A 23,154-nucleotide genomic window follows, 5' to 3' on the forward strand; every position below is an offset into this window, starting at 1 on the left:
CGAAGCACAGGTTGACGTTCCTGTGCTCGAGCTCTGAGTGCTGATTAGCAGGCGGATCTGCCACGCTGATCCCAGATTTCCACAAGATCAGAGGCCGGAGCTGCGAGCACGGCGGCAACGGCTGCGGCAGCCAATTACAGATGTGACACGCACACGCATGCCTATGCACACATTGCACACGCGCCCTACCACACAGATACAACCACACGCCTGTCCCGAAACAGATTTCTCCAGGCTGAAGTCATCAAAGTGACGTGAACCTCCCCCTCCTCATCTCCCTCTCCTCTTCTAATCTCAGACAAGAGGGCACCTGTCAGATGATGCTCAGTTCACCAGCCAGCCAATCCTCGCAGAGACGGAGGCAGAGGGACCAAAAGAAATGAACAGAGAGAGCCAATAAAAATTCTAATAAGTCCATGTGAAGAGGCGCTGGGCACTGATGGGAGTAAGCCTAAATAAAACCCATTCATCACTCTTCAAGTGTCCAAGTCCCATTTCGTTTCTATAAATCTCAACATCAAGCTAAACATAGATATTCTAATTCTAGCTCTGGGCCTGGCTTTGAACAACACTGTGTCATTGGATGGATAAACAACAACACAAACGCACTCGCATTGACAAACACAAAACATTTCTCTCATTTCGCCAGATTCATGGCGGAACAATCCCCCCTCCCTTTCTCTGCCCTCTGCCACGCTGCCATTAATGGCCAGCATTTGTTTCACATGATTACAGTGTGACAGTTGCCATTCATGTGGCAGACAAACACACTCAGATCCCAGACTTATTGCTATGACAAAAAAGCCTAATATGCTTTGAACGGCAACAGCTGCATCTGGGAGGCTAGAGACTGAAACGAATTGGTGAGGCTGGTCAGAAAAGACAAAACAGATCTGAGAACAAAATATAAAATGAAGCTCGCCAATTTACACTTGAGCAACGGCGTTGCGGGGGGAACAAAAAGACACATAGATAATAAGAAAGCAAAAGCAGAGAGATATAGAAGTGGGGAGGTGGTGGGGTGGAGGGAGGGGTGATGCTGCAGAGCAGAGCAACAGCTGCTGAGCATCACATCTGCTCCAAGTGGAGTCATCAGCGAACAGACAGACTGGAACCGACCCACTGAGGCAAGCCCCAGGGAGAGCGAGGGATGGACAGAGGATGAGTGGAAGGGATGAAGGGGAGGGGGGGCGAGGCGAGGCAACGAGAGGATGAGATGAGAAGGGTACAATTAGAGAGATGAAGGGTGGAAAAAGATGAAAAGGAAAATGCACCGGAGCAGAGAGAACTTTCTGCGACCTGTTACTCTGTCCCCCAAATGGAGGTGATGGAGTTGAGTGGGTTGGTAGTAGGGTTGTCACGACACCAGAGTTTCTAACTCAGTACCGATACCCAGAAAAATACTTGATAGTCGATAGTCGAAGTGAAACTTAGTTTTCCTATAACTTGAAAACTTGTTTTGAATAATTTCTTCGTCATTTGAAGTTTGTTTTTAAAGAAGGGAAAAAACATTGATTAAAATCACAGAGGAAGCTAACACCTGACATTCTGTTGTCTCATTAAGCCTCTTACTAGCAAATGCCTTTTTTAAGACACATAAAAGCTTCAAAGTTCACGAGTGGGGTATTTACTGATGTATTTTATGTCCTAGAATATGTTTTGTGTTAACCACAGACCTTATTTAAGGTCGCTTTACCAAACACAAATTCACTTTGAGATGAGGGAACCAGAGGTGTGAAAATGCTAACAGATTTCCAGGTTTTTGGACTCGTTTCTGGGGTTCTCTATGAGGAGGCAAAGAAGGCACCATTGGTATTGGTATTGGTACTGTTTGAATGAATATTGTATCTAATATCAATTTTAAATATCAATTAGTGTCCGACCATCAATTTTTGACAACCCAAGCTGAGATGATTTAGCAGAGAACAGGAAACAGAAATCACTTGTTGTCGTTTTCCTTCTCTCCCTTTGCCCGCCCTCTTCTCACCACTTCCCTGACATCCTTCCTTCATCTCTCACTCCTTCTCTCTCTCCCCCCTTCTTTCTCTTCAGCGAGACTGACAGAACAAGAGAAGCCTGTGAGAGTAAAGATGAAAGGCCTGTGAGGGAGGTGTGTGTGTGTGTGTGTGTGTGTGTGTGTGTGTGTGTGTGTGTGTGTGTGTGTGTGTGTGTTGGGTGTGAGATGAATGAATGACCCCTCTTATCCCTCATCCACCACTGGAGCCATCCTGCCCTAACACAATAGCAAAAAAAAAAAAATAATAAAAAATACATACAAAAGCAACAGGGGCAATCATGGAGGTCACACTGTTGCATGCCTGTTTGGCGTGTTGTTGGTGTGTTTATTCTTACTCACACCATGTTCCCACAGTAGAAAATGAAACACATCAAACATCTCTCTAACAGGGCTTCCTCAGCGTGAATACCATCTTATGCATAGCTTCGTGTCCTGTAGCGTACACCTTCGGCCTGCGGAGAGGCACCCTGAGGAGAGGCAGGGGACCCTGAGAAGTACACATTGTTCATTCATGATAGCAGCTACTGGCAGCGAGGGCAACCCCGTAGCAGAGTAAGCGATGTCATTTGGCAGCAAATGAAGGGGAAAGAGCAAAGCAGTTTATGCTCGCGTCTCTCCGAGGTCTCACAGCTAGCTCTAACGTTAACTTAGCCCGGGCGTAGGACAAAGCTCAGTTTGTGTCCGCCGCTCTGCATGGCGGAATAAACATAGCTGCTGCTTCACAGTTTCCTCTAGCTCGCCATCTCCTTCCCTCTCATCTCTGCCTCCTCCGTTTGTCACCCCCGCTGCTTAAAAGAACAATCTACCGACGCAGCATGCCCTTTCCAAAATATTTACTCACTCAGTATTGGCTGAATACAAAGGCCATTCTCTTACACTCTCTGATGTCGACCATTCAAACAAACCATGCACCCACATGCACTCGCTGACTGCACCTGCTCTGGATCGCCCGCACACACTTGTTTACTGATGGGATTCCTCCCTTCCTGAACTTTCCATCTGGTTTTGTGCATTCGACTGATCTGGAAGTTGGGGGAAGAAAAACAAGTATAGCAGCAAGTATAGTCGCCCCACCTAGCCTGCGGCAGGGAGTGCGTATCTGCTGCTCACATCCTCGCACACACACACCCCTCTGATTCAACACCCCTGACGCTGTCTTAACACCTTTTTCCTGTGCAGCTTGTGCCCTTCTTTCCTGCTCAGTTCCTCTTTCTCCCCTATCTCAATCTGTCACCTTACATTCTCCCCTCGGTCCTCCTTAATCTTTTCTCTCATTGCATCCTTTTCTGCTAACCAATTTTCGAAGCAGCTTTTCCGACTAATCCAACGTTTTCTGTTTTTAGCAAGCAAAACCCAAATATAAGTTCATTAACAATCAAGTGCTGAAATCACTTGCAGTGTTGCAAAGCTCTGGCTTTTCCTGGCTCCTCGTTCATTAGCATATGTTTGAAAACCAAGTCTAAATGAGATGATCAGAGATGATGATGAACTACAAACAAAGACCCAGAATTATTCCTATGATGTGGCTGCGTGTCATGCTTGTTTTTAATGTGTTGCACTTAGGATTTTTTAACTAGGCGCTCGAAATAGATGCAAATGAATGGATAGTTAGATAAAGCCTGGGCGCCCAGAGTAATGACACATCCCCAGGGTGCCCACTGTTTTTGGGTGATTGTTCAAGAACTCCTGTGGGGTTTCGCATGCTAATAAGTAATAATGTTCTATCAAAGTGAAATGTTGCATTGAATCTCCTGTCTTGCAGCTCTACAGTATTTTTGACTACTTTCCAGCCCTCCTGTCCTCCTCTCTGATGGAGGATGTGGTTCCACGGGCTGCACCTGTGTCTCATTACCTCCGCTGATGGTTCAGTAACAGGCTCCTCTCTCCTCTCGCCATTGTGCTCTTACTCTCTCTCTCCCTTTAGCTACCGCCAACATACATTTACCTCTAACTGCATGGCCTGCACTCGCCTCTTCCCCTTTACTCATCCCGCTGCATGCCATTCACATGATCTGTGCAGCTCTGTTACTTCCTGTCGCTTCTGCCATCACAGACGCAGCACAAGTCGGCTTTGTCAACTGGCAGGTGATCTAATGATTCTGTGCGAGACTGGGACATGCCTCCAATTTGTCAAGAAGTCCTCCCAGCACTTGAACACCAGGGGTGTAACGATTTAGAAAAGTCATAGTTCTGTATGTACCTCAGTTTTTGGGTCGTGGTTTGGTATGTTTTCGGTAAAGTAGTGGGAAAAAAAAGCAGAAAATAACTATTTTCATTTATCTTTATCTTGTTAACTCACTGGCAGTAATACTTCCCGTAACAGTTAAGGCACTCAAATAGTGGTCAATTAAAACAGATAAATAAATAAATAATTTTTAAAAAATGTTAGTTACGCTTTATCATGAGACCCCTGAACTCATTGTGCTAAAAACTGGTACAAAAGACTGACTAAAATGCCTACTAGAGCTGCAACTATAAGTCAACTAATTGATTTTACAATCCACAGAAAAATAATTGCAAACTATCTTGATAAATGACTAATGATTTAGTAATTTTGCTTGTAAAAAATGGCAGAAAATGGTGGTTTCAGCCTCTCAAATATGGAGACTTCCTGCTTTTTTTCTATTTTAAATCACATTAAACTGAATATCTTTTGGTTTTGGAGTGACAAAAAAAGGCGTTTAAAGACATCACCTTGGACTCTGAGGAACTGGGGTGGACAATTTTCAGTATTTTCTGACATTTTATAGACTGAACGCTTAATGGGTTAATCAAGAAAATAATACGCTGATAAACTGATATTGAAAGTAAGTATTCTCAGCAATAATAAGCCTGTGAAGGCACGTTGTACCAGGGATGATGCACCTTGACCACATCCTTACTTCGCTATTCTCTATTACTGACTACGGTTGCATGCCGCAATACAGTCATTCTGTGTAATTTCATGAGAAACACAGAGAAAAAGGAAATCTTCATAACTGATCAGTTAAAACAAGATGTTTCTGGCACATAGAGTATACGCTAATATACAGCTCAGTGTATGGCTCATCTTGTTACTCCACTCTATGTGGCTAGAGTGAGAACAAATGCGTCATGCCACTGCTCTGCCAAAGATTATCGAACCTTTTTTAAACAGGGTTTATTGGCTCAAGTTGAGATAACATGCGTGAGAAATGCGGAGGCAAAGTCAGATAGCACCTTAAGCTCTCTTTCTTTGACAGTTTATCACCTCAGCGGGAGTACTGCTGCAATATTTCAAGCTGTACGTTCTGTAACATCTCAGGCTGCAGTCTCACTGTGCTGACCTGTAGTTGGCATTATGATATATGACGCAAGCGGCTGCACTGCTGGACTCCGAGTACACTCACTTCACTGGTACTATTCTGTCATTTTTAGCAATACTGTGCTATCACCACACAAGTTTTGTTAAAAAATATTGGACTTTATCAAATTTTTGTTTAATATCCAACTTTTCTATTCATTTTCAGTTTTTAGAAGGATTTCTACAAGAACATTTAGATCAATGGATTATACGTATTGCAATAACAAAACATTATGTTTTCATTTATTTAAAATGGATGTTATTAGTGCATATCACTAACTCTGCTTCTCTGGAGCCTTTACGCTCCGTCGTCCCTGCAGCCGCGCCTGGATCGCAGGTGGTGGTTGCACTGATGCTGTGTTCCTACATGACGCCTACTTCTACTGCTATTATTATTAGTCACACTTACACCATTATTATAAACATATGATTGTTATTGTCACATACATATACTATAATTTCTGCATCTAACACACATGGTATCATAAACTACATTTATTGATATTCATATTTCTACTACTATTGTTAAGGTATTGTTATTATTGCTGTTGCTGTGCATCTCTCCCTCTCTCTCTTCTTCCTTTGTATCACTTTGTCATATTGATTCCTGTATTTTTTTTGTTGCACGTCAGTCCGTCCTGGAAGAGGGATCCCTCCTCAGTTGCTCCTCCTGAGGTTTCTACAATTTGTTTCACTGTTAAGGGTTTTTTTGTCGGGGAGTTTTTTCTTACCTGCTGTGAGGGTCCAAGGACAGAAGGGATGCTATAAAACCTTCTGAGGCAAATTATGATTTGTGATAATGGGCTTTATGAATACATTTTTAAGAAAATCATGAGTATTTAGCTGGTATCCAATAAAAGTGACACATTAACAGATATACAGCCTTAAGACTTTCATAGAAATCCAATTTAATATTGAATTATGCATTAAGTATGGAATCAGACCGGCATTACTGTGATATCATAGCCTATACCTGATTCCTTTAAGGCCAATTAACCCTAGTGTCAGCATGAAATGACCAAGTAAAAACTCAAGTGCATTCATTAAACTTGACAAATGAACGCAATACAGATGGATATTATAAGAGTCTTAAAACGTACTACTGGGGGGAAAAGAAGACAGCATGACATTAGCCCTGATGGCTTCAGAGATAACTTGCTCCAGAGTGTGATAGCTTCCCAAGATGAGCGGAGGAGAGTGAGTGGCTATAAGCATTAGAAGATCATGGACAGGCTCCCTCCTACGCTGTGCATATTAATTCTTCTAATGCAGCCAAGCTCAGCTTGTCACACATTGACACTGCATAATTATGTCATCTACAAGGGACGAGCTTTTAAAAGGGCAGACGTGCGGTGCGGCGGACTGTCTCTGTCAGTGGAGTGGTTCTACGCTCTAAAATGTCAATATACGTCTAAAGAATGGTTTACTTTTAGCTCGTTAGGACCTTTAAGGCCACATTATAGAAATAGTTTTAGATCTATGGGTACAAAAAGGACGCTGCTGGTGAGAAGAACGAGCTCCCTGAGGCAGCTATCTTAATACAGCCAGTGAGGCTTCCACACCTTTCCATAATAACGAACGAGCCAATTCTTTAAGTAGTATCCTGACTGACAGGGGCGTCCATCAAACGCCCAGATCCCCTCACCCGTGGCCTCTCGCCATCCATCAATCCATCCTGACAGCTCTACCTCCACCCGTCTCTATGTAAATAAACACCAGAGAGAGGAGGAGAGGAGCATGGGGGGCAGTGAGAGGAAATCAAAGTAGGACACTCAAACCTGAGACAAGCAGGCCAAGTCAGGTTCACAGAGGAAAAGGAAGAGTGACGCATGGCTGGATATGGTTGGAAAACGAAGAGGAGGGGGGAAAGGGGAAGGAAGCAAACTCACAATGGACCGAGGTGATGAGGGGAGAGACGGGAGAAAGAGAGTTATCTGGAAGGAATGAGTAGGAGAGATAAATTGGAAGAGAGGAAGGGAACTGGCTGGCACAGGGATGACAGCCAAATGAGCGGCCACATGAGAGGGAGGCATGCAAAAGAATGCAGAGAAGAAGGATGGAGGAGGCCGTCTATGGAGGATATCAATAATCTATGCCAGATAAAGCAATTCTGTGTCAAAAGCAAAGAGCAAAATGGAGAGTGAGACCGTGGGGTAAAAAGAGAGACAAACAAATGAACAAGGGAAAGTTGGTAGGTGGAGCCTGGGGAACTTCTATTTAAAACCAGAACAACTGAGAACACTTGTGTTAGTTTACACAGGCAGCGGAGCCACATCCTCTTCCTCACCTTACCCCCCCCCACCCCCCTCCCACCCATCTTCCCGAGGCTGTATCTATTTAAATGTGTGTTTAAACGGCGACTGCTACTGCTCTAATCACGGCTGGCATCACAGCACATTCCCTCTCTACCCCCCATCCCTCCCTCCACACACACCCTCCCACCGCATGCAGCCTTCTTCTGTCGTTCAGACCCTACACACACTCCACACACACACACACACACACTCATGCGTGCACACTGCATGACTGTGCCGTGCCAGAGATAAATTCATGAATCACTGGTGCACGAATCAGCCGCAAGCTTGTTGCAAGAAGAGGAAAGTGGGAAGAGAGGGAAAGGACAGAAGTAAAGCGGTTAAAGTGTTTCCTTTAAAAGCTTTAAAAAAGGAGGTGGGTTCAGGAGATTGCTCCCAGCGAGCTGAGCGAGCGAGCGCACACCCAGAGGGCCTCGGTGACAAGTACTAGTCAGCAGAGAAGATACTGTCTCTCCTGCTCTCTCCATCTCTTCCCCTCTCCTCTCTCATCCCTTCCCTGCTGGCTCTTCCTAAAGAGGCCAAGATAGAAAGCCAAAACAGCAAGCGGCAAAATAACGAACAAGTGTATGATATATGCACCGTGTGAACATGCATATTGCACAGAAACTACCAAATATTTGACTTTCTGCACATCAAATGCCCTTTGAGGAGTGCATCAAGGACTTGTGTACCAAGAAAACCTGTTACAAAAAGGCACCACAGTGGCCCATCCACACAACAGAAAAAGACCCTCCATCAGCCTCCATTTCAAGAGAAACTACCCAATCATCTCTTGTTACAAAGCCACTTTCCCTCTAGGGCCACTACTCAAAGGCAGGCCTGTCCATTGATACAGGTGTGGTGCAGAGGGAGGAAATGGAGGGGGGAGGCAGGACAATAGATGGCCTTTTCAATGGTCTCCCTCGGCTCACCTGGATTAGGGGGGTGGGGGGTGTCTGGGGGGAGGAAGGAGGAGGAGGGTCTCTAAGCTTGGGCTGAGAACAATAGTGTCTCTGTTTTCAGTAACACCAAGTGCATCATTCTGTCTGGCAGCAGCCAGCTGACTGCCGGGGCTGAAAACAACATTTCAAGGCTGCTGCTGTTGAGAGAAAATGTTAACAGTATATGCATATAACTGGAGCTGTGACGGTATGTTTACTGCTTCTTTTCACGGTGAAAAGGCAATGCACCACCAAGGTTTGACAGTTAACCACCACTGTTACCAGCGGAAACACTGGTCTTACTTGTTTTTGAAATTTCGGTGTCAGAGCTTGTGATGTTTCAACTTACAACTTCAGTAATATCATTCGACACACAGTTCTGAGTGCGCTCACTGACCGCAGCAGTTCCATTTTCTTTGTCGTCTGGCATGGCAACCTTTAGTCTTTATAGGCAATTACTCATCATTTTTAACCAATCAGAGTGAGGCTATAGGGGAGTGACTGCAGGCAGCAGCAACAGAACCAAATAAGCACATTTTTCAAGGAATTCATTATTTCAGCTCAAAATAAATGTGGTGATGACAGTGATGACCTTTTTACCATGGTAGCGTCACATGATCATGGCATTGCAGTGATGTGATTTTCATAAAAGCCCTATAAAAGATCTATCCATTATTGGAAAACAAGGAACATGCACTTCTGCAAATGTATGGTGATAATTCAAATTGCTTTTTTTGCCTGAGTAACAGTCAAAAATACAGACATTTTTACAATGCAAAACTGAGAAAAGGCTTAAAATGTGATATATTAAATATTAAAATAGTTTTTTCATTACTTTTCTGCTGCAAGACTAATCAAATCTAAATCTATCTGTTTATTGACCGCATACCTTGATATTGATATCACAGTGCGTGGTACATATTGTAAAGTCGACTGTTGGTGATTTTTAAAAAATAAATTAGTGAAGTTGATACAATGACTGAGGAAAATAATAGAACAGCTTAAATAGTCTAGTTAGTTGAGAAAATCAATTCACTTTACTGTAATGCAGCCTTTAAAACCAGAAAATTACAACACTCACAGTATCATAGCATCCAAACTCAAAATGATAGCATGATATTGATAAAATATTAATACGTATATTGAGTAGCCCTTGATACAGACTATTTCTTCCTCACAGTTAAGATGGATCAGATGTGTAAATGTGGATTTACGGTGACTCTATGCAAATATTTAGCTCAATCAAAATAAAACCGTGTACCTCTCAGACACAGTCTCACCGAAATATGAGCGTCACAAAGCTAGTTTCCTGTCATAGTATTAAATTGTACTACACTGTAAACTGGGAATTAACTCTTCCAATGTAAGCCCCTTTCAACTCAAGTATGAGATTCTTGTTAGATGAGTCAAGCTATATTACCGGCCTACTAACCGCCTGCTGGGAAGAGGAGTGTGTGACAGCATGTAGCAGCAGGGGAGTGGACATTGTCAGCCTGATCCCGGCGCTGCACGACAGGTTAGCTCTGCTGAAATGAAATAAAACCCCGCATCTGTTTCCATTTCCCCCGGTTTTACCTCTCGTGCTTTACTCAGCCGCTTTCTTGACTTTGTCCTGTCACTTCCCCTTTTCTGTCCTCTGTACAGCAATCAAGTGATTCAACCATCAAATCAGCCCAGAGAATTGCGTGCATGTGTCCACGATGTATGTACTGTTTGTGCTGTGTGCGTGTTTTTTGCGGTTGTGTGTGCGAGGAGGTGGTGGTGATGAGTGTCGTTCTGCAGCCTGGGCGAGGGGAGACGGCGGGAGAGGATGGGTGAGACAAAAGGGGGGGGGGGGGGTGAAACACTGTAAAAGTGTCACAGCAACTTAACCTTCAAAAAATGCCCACCAGGGTGGAGTGGGAGGAGGTGTTCTTGGCCATTAGAAGAGAAAGAGGGAGAGAAGGAAAAGAGTATGAGAGAGAGAGAGAGAAAGAGAGAGAGAGTGATTGATGTGGAGGAGAAAAAAGAAACAGAAGACCTCGTTAGGGGAGGTAGGAAGGTACAGATGCCTGCAATACAAATGTCTGCAGGGAGGGCGGGGGCCGTTAAGGAGGTATGAGAGGAAAGTAGAACGAGAGACAGGGGGAGCAAATGAGAGTAGGAGAAGGAAAGTAGCATAGGCAGTTTGGATAGGCTTAAAGAGAAACTCTGGGGCTGACATAGGTGGAGGAGACAACTGGGGAATTGGACAGTGGGACAGGGAGGGTAAGAAAGCTGCAGAAGAGAGGGAGAGAGATTATGGGGAAAAGAGAAAGTAAGAGGATCGAGGAGAGCTACAGACATTCCAATTACAGAAGCAGAAACGAGGGATTGATGACTAAGAACTGAGCGGAGGAGAACAAAGAACAGGACGAGAGGAGGAAAAGAGATACAGTAAGAGACAGCAGTTTACTGAGCAGATGGAGCAATTATGCGGACCAAATTACAGAGAGAAGGAAGTTTGGAGCATTAGGAGGAGACGTAAACAGAGGAAGACGGAGAGGGCAGAGATGAAGAATAAAATCAAGATGGAGCAGTGGAAGCAAAAAGGCACAAACGTGATAGTGGGGGGAGATTGACAGGGGGTGAGCCAGTGGCCGATTAGAGAGAGCAGGCAATCAGTCGAACACATGAATGAGACAAATCGCTTCAACGAAGGAGGACCTGCTCTCCCTGAGGAGCCACACCAAACAAACACCGACACACCCTGTTGACAAAACGCAGGCCTGATAACTGAATAAACCTGCTGTCTCTATTTGACCTTAATGTGCTGTTTGCTTCAGGGGGAGGATTTGAATGCTCTTGCCATTTCAAGGCTCTGGGGACTCATGACGACTGCGCTGCGTGTTTATCGGCACAGCATGGCGGCACATTTTTATATAAACAAGTGAAACAATAGATAGTGCTGATATCAGTGGCAAGATAGTAAGATTTCAACAACAATGTGAAACACAAGAACACTCCCTGCCTGCTTTCATGACAAATAAACCTGTTGTGAATTATCTCTGTGATGGCGTATTCTGTTTTCTTATCTCATATTTCTCAGATGATATCTACGAGAACACCACAATTTCTTTACATTACGGTGTGCAATTTTACGCTGTTCCTCAGATAAGTCTGCTGGGATGGTGAGAAAAGCTGACTGAATTGAAAGCACTTGGTGTGCATAAGGTTTTTGGGGGAGCACGACTCTATATCGAGCTATCAGAGCCCTGACAAGACCCTGTCACACCAAATTCAATTTCCTCCTGTAGCCAGCCTGTCCACCGCCTCTGATAAGTGTGAATTTGACATGACCTTGTCAAAGTCAGATGTGACGAAGATGCAGCATGTCTGTGTGCGTGTCTGTGTGTGTGTGTTAATGGAGGTGTGCAGGAAGGTAACAAAATAGACGAAACAGGCTGTAATGTTGCTGTAACATATGTTCATAAAAGGCGCAAAATATGTGGAGAGAAAAAAGACAGAAAAAGGAAGTAACAGCAAAACTGGCTCGATATCTCACAAACCGGGGGCACGGAGGACACAGGCAGGGATTAGCAGAGGAGGAGGGGAGAGAGAGATGTTTCATGGCGCTGTCATGCCGCCAGAGCGAGCCCTAAATGTTTTCAATATCACATAAGGGCACTGCATCATCAACCATTCAATACCGGATCAATAACGCAAACCACCTTCCACCTCGCAAACTACATTTAGACACATTAAGGTGACTGCTAATGAGCCGTCGTGTGCATGTGCATGTGTATGCAGGAACGCGCCGAGGAGGACACAGTCAAGGGCCTCAGTGCTTAGTTGCACCGAGATCTGCTGAGTCCACTGTGGGGAGGATTTCTGAAATAAAAGAATGTGACAAAGACAGAAGAAAGAGGAGAAAGATGACAGGGAGAGGGTACAGGGCAGGTAACTATAATAAAAAGAGAAAGGTTAGTGCAAGCAGTCCCTTTCTGTCCACAATGGAGGACTCTTTGGCTGTTAAATATGTGTCTCATGCTTTAAGAGAGGGAGAAGAAGAGGAGAGGGAGGTGCGACTAAATTACAAATGAGCTGATAATTCTTGGCCTCCCTGGTTCACTCCCTCACACCGTTCATTTTTTTTTTTTTTTAAACCCTCCTTCATCCCCTCTGCCAAGATGTGGAATTTGAAAATGTCGACACCCTGCTCCCCCAACACCACTCCTCCTTTCCCGTTCCTCCTCTGTGATTTTACTACAGCGGGGGTCACGCAGACGCCCATCTCCCAAGTCTAGTTAATTAAGGGGATTTTATTTTAAAGAGTTTGGCTGCCTTTCAATGGATCTTCAATTGGAATTACCGCTCATTCTCCACATTGGCTGAGCTGGAATGGGTTTGACCTGCATCTCCCTAAATTCATTGGGGTTTGTTTGATATCAGGAAATGCAGAATTGGCAGAAGGTATCTTGACTAATGGTGTGGAAATGTGTGTGTGACCAAGAAATAAAGTAAGCCACATGCCTTATAGCATTTTCATACATGATAAGCTGCTGGCATGCTGCTCCTGCAGACAGTACAGTCTTAAAACTCCCCATTATCTACAAACATGTGGGTGGTTAGAGCACATTATGGAATGGTCTCTTTCAGTGAACTCGGATCAGTCTGTGAGCTACAGCACACTGATTTCATGTAGACAGCGGTTTGACCCAACACCTCTGCCAAGAACAACATCGACCCCGGCACAGTTGTGTTTTTGGAGACCCATCAGCTGCCCCTTTTCATATTAATGACATTTGGCATTCCTTCTAAGATGTGGATTTCATCAGACTTCTGGATCAGATGGGACCGACTCCAGCAGTCTGGCAACCCTGGGAGCCAAACACAAACATCCCGGTGGGGGGCTCTCAGTGTGACCTCAACGCAGGCCACCATCCGTCAAGCATGAACATGTAGGCGGGGGTGAAAGGGAGTTCTAACATGGAGTTGGAGCTCCTAGTTTGCTCGGACTGCACTATTATTATGTACAAGTTGGAGGAAAAGCGTCCTTAAAGAGAGTCAGTTAAATGAGCAGGGAGCGATAAAAAAGGATGTCCTCGGATCTGATGTCTGCAGAAGATAACAGGGTTACCGATGAGGATAATACACACCCGTTCCTGAAGGATTGCACACATGCACTGTCATCCTGTGATGTTCCTCCCTATTATTGGAATGTCATCTGACTTGCAGCCTCCAGTTACTGCCTTTATTCATCACCAGCTGTGTGTGTACGTGCGCGTGGGTGTGCTCAATTGTGTTTGTGGTCCAATATACCGCGGCCTTAAATGCAAAAAGATGCAGTGACTCGTGCTCATCGACCTCCATCTCTTCGGATCCATCCGTCCTGTCTAATAATATTTGCCAAGTCAACAATAAAACTGATGGATCCTTTGTGTTTCTGGTCATTGGTAATGAAAAGTCTACAGAGCGAAGTAATTTCACTGAAACTCATTTATCAAAAAATATCTGTATATGTATGACCCGGTAAGATGATGAGGATCAACATTATTTTAGATCAATATAGCTCCCATATAACAAGGTTTTTAAAAAATGAAAAGTGCCCGCTGCTAAAATGTTTTCAATACATCTGCTGAAAAGCTTTCCATCCGTAGTTTAATGTCGGATAAGAGGTACTCCATTTCCAGGCAGCCATTAAATATTGCCACTAAGCTGAAATCACTTTTTTCCAATAGCGCACCTGGTGAAATAACAAGTAATAATAGAGAGCTGTCTAAATCATTAGGCTCATTTGGTGAAATGCCAAATATTTGCTTCAGTCATTCTACAATTTAATTATTTAAAAATAATGGGTACACATTTGCCACACAGTATTCACAGAGACACACACTTGCTCTGTATCACTCTCATATCTCCATTAAGCTGTGAATCCAAGCACACTTTTATGTCTGAATCAACCAACTCTTAATGGTGATTATAAGGGGGAGGAGGAGGTTATTGATGTGTCATTTAAATACAGAGGCCTGTTAATAAGTGTGTGTGTGTGTGTGTGTGTGTGTGTGTGTGTGTGTGTGTGTGTGTGTGTGTGTACGTACAAGTGAATGCCACAGCCAGGACCAGACTTTCTTACACACATATAGACACACACCTGACCTTTTCAAAATCCTTGTGACATTTACAGGGGCCGGTGCGAAGGGGGCGAGGACAGCTCATTTACATAATGATAGAACCTAACTGAGACAGCCATTAACACAAAATCCAAACCAAGACCGAAGCCCCTCGCTCTGCTGGGACTAATGAGATACTAAGGACTTACTTTTTCCTTCTTTTATTAGAGAGGAAAAAAACATAAACTCATTATCCATCAATCAAATTCCTCTTAATAGACAAAGTGTAATGCTCTGGCTCTGTTGTAATGATGGATGGTCTCAGGCTTGGCAGGACTACACTGTTCACAGGATCTCTCCGTGTGCCGGGAAGTAGTTAGAGCTAGTAGTTTGACTTATTGCACAAGTCGGACTGCCAAAAGAAACATCACCTTGAAGTTTCTGACTGCATGCATATGTGTGTGTGTGTTTGTGGGAGGGCAGGGTGTTGTTGAAATGCTGGGAAATTCCCAGCAGAGTTGTTCTGAAACCAAAACCATTATGCCTCTGGTACTACAAAAAAATGCTGGATAGGGTAGTGGTGAGTATGCGAGTCTATGCACCAAACCAATACTACTTGATTTATCAATAAACTTACATGTTGTTTAACAACGGGATAAAACAGTACTTTTCCCCAGAAATCAATTCTTCTTGACCAGTAGTCGCACAGCAACTTGTGCTGTGCAACCACTGGCAAATACTGTTTAGGAGCAGAGAAGAACTGGTTTCTTTAGATTAACTGTGAGCAAAATGTCAGTATATTGGCAATATGTTACAACAGTATGTGTGGAGTTTGCATGTTCTCCCTGCATCAGCCTGGGTTTTCTCAGGGTTCGCTGGGATCCTCCCACAGCAAACATTCACTTCTGAATTTAATTTTGATTGCGCAATGTCATGGCTATAAATGATGAAAGAAACTGAGTAAAACTTTGTTTTCTATTAGCCTAGCTTTCACTATGCAAGGATCAGTTTACAGTACCAAAGGAAGTGCATCAACCATTGCCCAACAAAAGCAGGAAGAGAAACGTGCTCTCTGCTTTCCCAGGCCCAGCGCTAGCTAACCACAGCAAACAAGTGTTTTTGCAGTTAACAAGTGATTTTGCAGTTATCATTATTGTCCATGTAGTGAAAATAGCAGAGAGTGAAACAAGTGAAGTATCTGTGGAAATTCTGCATAGCAAAAGAAAAAGAGCCCAGCTAATGGAGGCCATAAAAAAGGTGAAGAGACAGAGCGATCAAAGCTGGGGTGAAACCAGTGTGAATCTTAAGAAGGACGGTAGAAAGTAGGTTTACTCGTCATTTTTTTTAAACAAAGGTTAAAAAGGGAAATTTCATTTGTCCTTGATTCAACTGCATCTTTGTGCATTTGTGCATTTGTGCATTTTTGCATTTTTACATTTGTACAATGGCAGGAGCTCCAGGATCTGACAGGGTTTAAAGCCGACAGGGAGTTGTTGTTCTTCCTTTTAGGTCAATATTTGCCCACACAGTTGCTTTAAACTTTCATTTTGCACCGAAATAGGTTTTTCTGGTCCAATTTAGAATTCTATGTGTTTCTGCCTCTGAATTGTAGATAGCCAATTATAGTTCTCAGGCAAACAGAAAGTTGTTACACTAGTCTTCGCAACAGTGGCGTCAGATACAACACCACTTGGAGACACTAGGTGGGGGTAAAATTGAAAAGTTGAAAACGCATTGCTTCCCACTTTAAGTAAATTGGTGACTCTTAATTGTAGCCAGCCTCCCGTCCAGTGTCAGTGGGGACAGGCTCCAGCCTGGAGGCTGCAGCTAATAAATGAATGAATGTATAAAATAGTGGACGTAGCTACAGTGATGTCACCCACTGGTTTGTGGACTCCCATATCTCAGCAATTGCCAGAAGTGACGATATTTAGCGAGATGTTGAAGTTCTGGAGGAGTGAGGAGTGGATCTGACTCACACGCTGAAGTGACAGTTCACACAGCCCCCGCACTTAAATATGTGCAACTTAAAGCCTTAATTTAATGTAAACAGGTGAGTCATATAAGAAGTAACCCCCTGTACAGTTGTCATGACTGCTGAAATTAGCTCTGGACTGTTTATTTGTACTATAAACATATTTATGTTGTAAAATTGGACATTTTAACATGGGTGTATTTGTGGACTGCTTCTAGAGCCAGCCTCAAGTGGTCAGTGTTTTGGGCTGTTCAGCACTGGCTTCATTTTTCTGCCCTAGAGTTTGTTGCTTGGGTTTAACTTGAGCCATGCCATCAGCAATGATAGCAACCATTTTACATTCATAGAGGTTAAACAGCTGCCTTTTTCTCAGTGCAGTGGTGTCAGCCAATACGCAAATTCAGATATGGGAATCAGTACTGAAAAGGGGAAAAATGTATCAGAACATCTTTAATCCCAAGCATGCTCATAACTTATACATTGGTATGAAAAACATATCATTTCAGCGTGGCCGTTGCTGCTCTGGTTGACAAGGAATCCTACAGCCATGGTGACAAACCAGCATGAGGTCATCTGTAGTTTATTTTCCTGTCTGCCTGCGTGTTGTTCCTGTCATAAACAGCATGGCCTTCAGTCCAGAGAGAGGCTGGGAGGCGGGGGGAGGGAGGCCATTTGAATAAACCAATGACTACCGTCACTCAAACAAAAGCAGTGGACAGGAGAGAATGAAAAATAGATGAAATAAAGAGACGAGAACAAGGCCCCTGTATGTGGGCGATGGCAGGGGGGTGGCGGGCGGGAGGGAGGGGAGGAGGGGGAGAGGGTGTTTAAAGTGGGGGGTGGGAGAGAGGGGAGGTGGGGCGTTGCCTGTCTTAATCAGACGCTGCCCGTTTAGTTTCCCAGCCAATCCTGAAATTCAGCTACAACCCTGCGCACTGCAGCAGGCTGCCAAAATGCCACCTGTTTCCTCGAAACCAAGAAAAGCCATGAAGAGTAGCTTTGCATCTGAATTAGCTTTGCTGGAGGACTTCAGGTATACAAACACAAACATTGGTTTATTTGTGAGCAGAGAAGGAAGCAGCCTCCTCCCCCGGCCCTGACCCTGCTGCATGCCCACCAGTTTCCCAGCCAGCCAGCCAGCCAGCCAGCCACCCCCTGCACACACGCAGCTTACTCAGCCATAAAGACAATGCTGCCATAGCCTCATACCCCCCATACTCCCCCGCACATAAGCCCACCCCTCTTCTAATAAAAACATCTCCATGGTAATGGGCCAAGCCTTTCTGACCCACATCCGTGCTCCCTCACAATCTTGACTTGGGGGGCGGGGGTCTTATTATAGTGTAATTTCAGAGCTTAAAGTGGCCCCCTACCTGCCAGCTTCTATTAAGTTTTATATTTATGTTTATAACAACATAAACCTATAATTAAAAACCCATCAACCTCTATATTGAAATTTCACATTACAGCTAGGCCATATTAAAGTGAAAACTTTGCAGAGAATTAAATCACATCTCTCAGATGCAGGAGGGGAGGTAAGTGGTTTTTGAGGCAGCTCGAGAGGAAGTGCCAGACGTAAAAATGCAAAACAGACAAGTGAAAACTCCCAGATTCGTCGCTGCAGCTTAAGTTGCACAGCTTCACTATTACCCAAAAGGGGGTCAGAGGTTCGCTCTGAAAAAAAACAACTTAAATGAAAGAAAACTAAAAGCAGTGTTTTCGCTTGTACTGCCTTGCGTTTTTCCTCGCTCATAAATATGTAAAACCTTTTGTTTTGTTTTCCCCCCACTTTCCTCCCTCCCCGAAGAGCACTTCATGCTCAGTAAAATGAAATTGGACAAAAAAGGTCCACTGCATGAATAAGTCAGAAGAGTGAGTATGCTTATGAGTCGTGATTACAACACCACCACAATCAGTTACATTACTGCACACATGCTGAAAATGTATACAGTAGCTGTGCCAGAGCGTTAGATCTAGTCCTACATTCTTGCCCCAATTACTGCACTAAACAAATAGCTGGCCTAGCGGGGAGGCAAAAAAAAATGTTGAACTGGTTTCATGCCACACGCATTCATATGTTAATGGGTTAACTGCATGCCAGGGATGTTTTCTCCTGTTTGTGGGCCTGCTCGCTGTGGCGGTCGACCTGTAGGTTACCTGGGCTCAAGTGTACTGGAAAAGAGCTGAATAATTAACCTGTATGACAGGTTGTTTAAAGTAATAGCAACTATGAAGGCCAACATAGGGAGTGGCTCACACACAGAATGAAACTATGCAGAAGTTACAACCCCGAAAGCAAGCCAGGGCAAAGGATTTGTCATCAGTGTAAATGATTAAGTGTCAAGTTGTTGCCCCCTGTGTTACTCTCTGTGTACATTAAGAGCTGTTTCAAAGCCCATTTTTCTCAGCTGAAGTGTAACTAATAGAAGATGATGTGTGGATGGAGGGAAGAAAAGGAGCGGGGGGGGGTTGAAGAGGAGAAGGGTGGCTCCAGGGGAAAAGGAAGCAAGTTTGAAAAGAGAAAAAGGTCGCAGAAGCCAGCAGCAGGCACCTGGGAAAAACACCTTGCTCTCCACTGAGCCACACCTTATGAAAACTAAACATGGCGTTGAGTCAGCGACCGAAACTCGGGTCAAAGAGCAATACAGATGGTTCATGAGCGAAAAACACGGGGAAAACGAACAGAAAATAGTTAAGATATCTAATTTCGCGTGGCTGTAGCCGAAATTCTTAATGATTAAAGCTGAAATAAAGCTGAAAACCTCGCCTGGACAAGGCAATCACCTGCCGGATTTTCTGTTCCTGTCACCGCCCTGACAGGTGGTGGCCAGGTTTTAAATTTATCTCCTCTTAAATTATTAAAGCTCAGAGAAAGAAATGAAAGGCGGTGTGCCGCTCACAAGCAGCTGGACATTATTAAGTTTTAATAAGTGACCATTTCTTACCGTGTTGGAGAAGTATCGACGCGACCAAGCAGAGCAGTCCGATCATTTTTGAGCAGTCATGCCACTTTCGGGCGTCATGTCTCGCCATGGTCGATTACGGTCCCCTTTATGAAAGCAGACACGCAGTCTCTCCGAGCTAAATGTATCAAATGGAAACCTTCAGACGCGGGTCAGTTCCTGTGTAGAAGCTCACTCATTCAAAGCGAAATAAACTTGTCTGGCTACAGGACAGGAAGAAAAGGGACTCCGACAGAGATTTCTTGTTTCAAGTGTCCTCGCTCACTGCGCCTTGAAGACGAGAGAGTCTGCTAAAATAAATGAAAATCCTCGTGAATTCGTCCCGGCGGCGCACAGGTGAATATTTCCTCCAGCTGGTGCTCTGGATGTAATGAAGTGCTCGCGCGCGCTCTCTCTCTACTCCCAACAACTATCCACTGAGTGTGAGCGCGCGACTGTCCGACTGTGTGTGACTGACTGGGTGATGTCATCAGCCTGAGAGGCGTCACAGCACCGCTTCCCAAAAAACAATTAGAACCAGCGACGGAAGGAGGGGAGGGGAGGGGAGGGGGGACTCTGGGAGCAACTTGTTGAAATCATGGTTGAAATCGCCAAAAGCAATTTTCCTTGGAAACCCCACAAGATGTACCTCGATGGAGTATAAAGTGCGCAGCGTTTTTTTTTAAACTGTGATTTTTGCTGTACATTGAAGTTATAAAAGCGTGATTCATATCCAGAAATATCCCTAACCTACATGGCGATGTTTTTCAAGCTCCAACAGCTGAGAAGTATTAGCTCATGTAACTCAATGTTGCCTCAAACTATGAATTTGCAGCCATCGCTTTGAATGCATGCAATTAAATAACCATCATTTTAGTTCAGGTAAAGTGGGAAAATAAGCATTTAAATACTTTGATATGTCCAAAATTATTATTATTATTATTGATAACATGATTTGCATGCTGACGGGAGTGAAATGAAATGATGATCAACGATTATCATCATCAGTTAGTTGCATGCTATCGTTGTGTTGTGACTGAAGCCTACTTCACCGTTCAAACTGAGATGACCTGCTGGCCTGTTGTGCATTTCACCAAAATATTTTTAAGTGGATAGCTCCTCCTTCTACAATGAATTACATGTTTTTTTTTCTTGTTTTAAAGGGTTTTTTTTTTTTTTACAACGTGATATATAAATGACTGTCCCACATAACCTGAACAAGCAGCCTGAGTGTGAGAGGGCCTTTTTATAGTTTGTTTGAAGGTGTTTAGCCTCTAAAAACATTGTGTTCACATTTCATTCCAAGATAAAAATGTCAACAAGACCTTAATGATTTATAGAAACATCTCTTGATTGAGTTAATAGTTTTTTTTATTCTCTTTTGAGGCACATGCCAAAAAAGTGTCCCACATTTCCTGAAATATTAACCACAGAAAAGCCGCACTCAATCTCTAAAAACAACACTAAGTTACTACACAATTTATCACCAGTCAGTCCTGATACGTAGAAAGAGATGATTCTTACGCCCTCTGCTGTCTGTTTGTGCACACACTTCTTACAAGAGAGATTAGCTCATTTCAACTCCAGCACAGCAGATGCCAAAATCAATAAACATTCATTAATGAACGGCAAAATACAAATCCAGTGGCAGTCAGCAAAATCAAATCAAGAGGAAACAGCTTCTCATGTATCTATTTGCAGACTCGAGCAGACTCTCTTGTTGATGAGATTTTTTTCTTTTTCCACAAAATAACTTCCAATTCATTTTTGCCCTATTTTCCTCAGAGGCAGGGTGCATACTAGCATAGCGAAGGCATTATCTGGTTTAGGTCTAATCCCTATACCCAAGTGTTTTACAGCCAATGTAATTACATCTCCATAAGTCCCACAGTTTAAACCGTGCTGCTTGGTTCCTTCTGTTCCATTTCCAGATTTCCCTCCAGTGTCACCCTCTTTATTTTCAGGCTGTGTTTCTGAAGATGCTGATAATGATCAGAGGTCAAATTTCTGCACAGTAGAGAGGTAAAAAAAAAAAAAACACAAACAGTTGAAACATGTTCCTCTTTTGGAGGTTTATGTCTTCAAAGAGACAGGAGGGGTTTCATTTTCTTTTCCACTCCTTGCCCACTGTAAATCCAGAGACTGTGCAAGCAGTCTGCCATGCAAAGACAGCAGCTGTGGGTTTTAAATGCCAACGATACTTTGCATAGACATATTTTAATTTGCAGCCATCTTCTGGCTCTGTAGCTGAAGAGCACCAGCACAGACACAGAAAAAAAGTGTGCAAGGGACCACCCGTGTGACTACTGCTACCACTACATCGTATGCATTCATGACAGAATAAGGAGCTTTAAAGGAAACAGCCACCAAATGGAGGATTTCATTCCTTTCCCTTCCCATGCTCATCCATTTTTCATACCCGTACCAAATCGACCTTCACACCTTCCACTTTGCAGCTACCACCCACTTAACTTATACAGTGCACCACTCGTTTTTTCCTCTCCATCTCACACCCCTTACACCTTCCCTTCGTTTACACTTCACTTTCCTCCTCCCTGCCTCTCTCCCTCTTCCCATGTCATTCGATTTCCTTTGTCCACTCGTCCTTCACTCCTTGCTGTTATTCATCCTGTCCTCCATACTTGTGCTCTCCGGGGGTCTGTGGCAGTGATAATGAAGCGCATAGTTAACAGATATTAGCTCATTGGCAGTGGATTCATTAGACAGAGCCAAGGCTTATGGTGATTATTTACCCATAGAGGAGGGGCCACAGGATCAGTACCATGCTCTGTGTCAGCAGCCACAGGCTTCTTTGAAGTCACTCTCTCTGTTCCCTTGCAACACTCTCACACTTCTACTCTCCCCGGGTTTTCTCATTCTGTCTGAGCACCTCTCCCTCTGCACTTCTCCCTCCTTGCTGCTGCTCTCCCATTTTTTCTCTCTTTCCCTGTCATTAGACACCCACAATACATATCTGCGTTCTCTCCCTCTCCCTCTCTTTCGCTATCTCTCCTCGCCGCCCCCATTCACCCAATGGTAATTATGGAAAAATCTGTAATAGTGCTCAGAGGAGCTGATAATACCTTTAGCTTAATTAAAGACATTTATGGGATGTAAAGACATGTAGCCTAGGGGTTGCTGTGCACCCACACTAACCCAAACTCTTTATTTCCTGCTTTTTCATCTCCCTCAATCCCTCGCTTTCTGCTAGTCTTATCGTTTTCTCCGTTTCACACACACATTGTGAAACACACCAGTACATGCTCATTCCTTTTGTCATATTAGATGTTAAGGTCAGAAGTTCTGTAACTAATTACCCATAAGTTGAGCTCCAAAGTGTTGTGAAACATTGTAGGCCTACATTATGGTGTGAGGCTTGTGTAGGGTTAGGGTACTGCTAGTTCATGTGCTTTATCTGCCTCAAACACACACTTGATGGAGATAGTGACAGCCCTTTCCTGTCAATTATCCCAGTGTTGGCCACTTCCTGTTAGGCTGAAAGATGAGCAGCAAACTTGTTAACATGTCATTCAAGGACACCAGGAAAGTGAACAATACTTGGTGTTCTGGAGCGTACTTAGAAAGGTCACAG

At 43.9% G+C, this 23,154-nt stretch overlaps 1 protein-coding gene across 2 annotated transcripts in view; it reads right to left on the reverse strand.

The window, feature by feature from the left end:
• si:ch73-22o12.1 (nectin-2) overlaps positions 1–20,030 on the reverse strand; it is a 92,803-nt gene extending 72,773 nt beyond the window's left edge. For both annotated transcript variants that reach the window (XM_042489349.1, XM_042489348.1), the window contains exon 1: positions 19,566–20,030. In XM_042489349.1, the coding sequence (XP_042345283.1) occupies positions 19,566–19,653 (88 nt within the window). In that variant the 5' untranslated portion in view covers positions 19,654–20,030. The remainder of the gene's footprint in view (positions 1–19,565) is intronic.
• Between the last annotated feature and the right edge of the window lie 3,124 nt (positions 20,031–23,154).

Source organism: Plectropomus leopardus, chromosome 7 (assembly GCF_008729295.1).
Source record: "Plectropomus leopardus isolate mb chromosome 7, YSFRI_Pleo_2.0, whole genome shotgun sequence".
NCBI lineage: Eukaryota > Metazoa > Chordata > Actinopteri > Perciformes > Serranidae > Plectropomus > Plectropomus leopardus.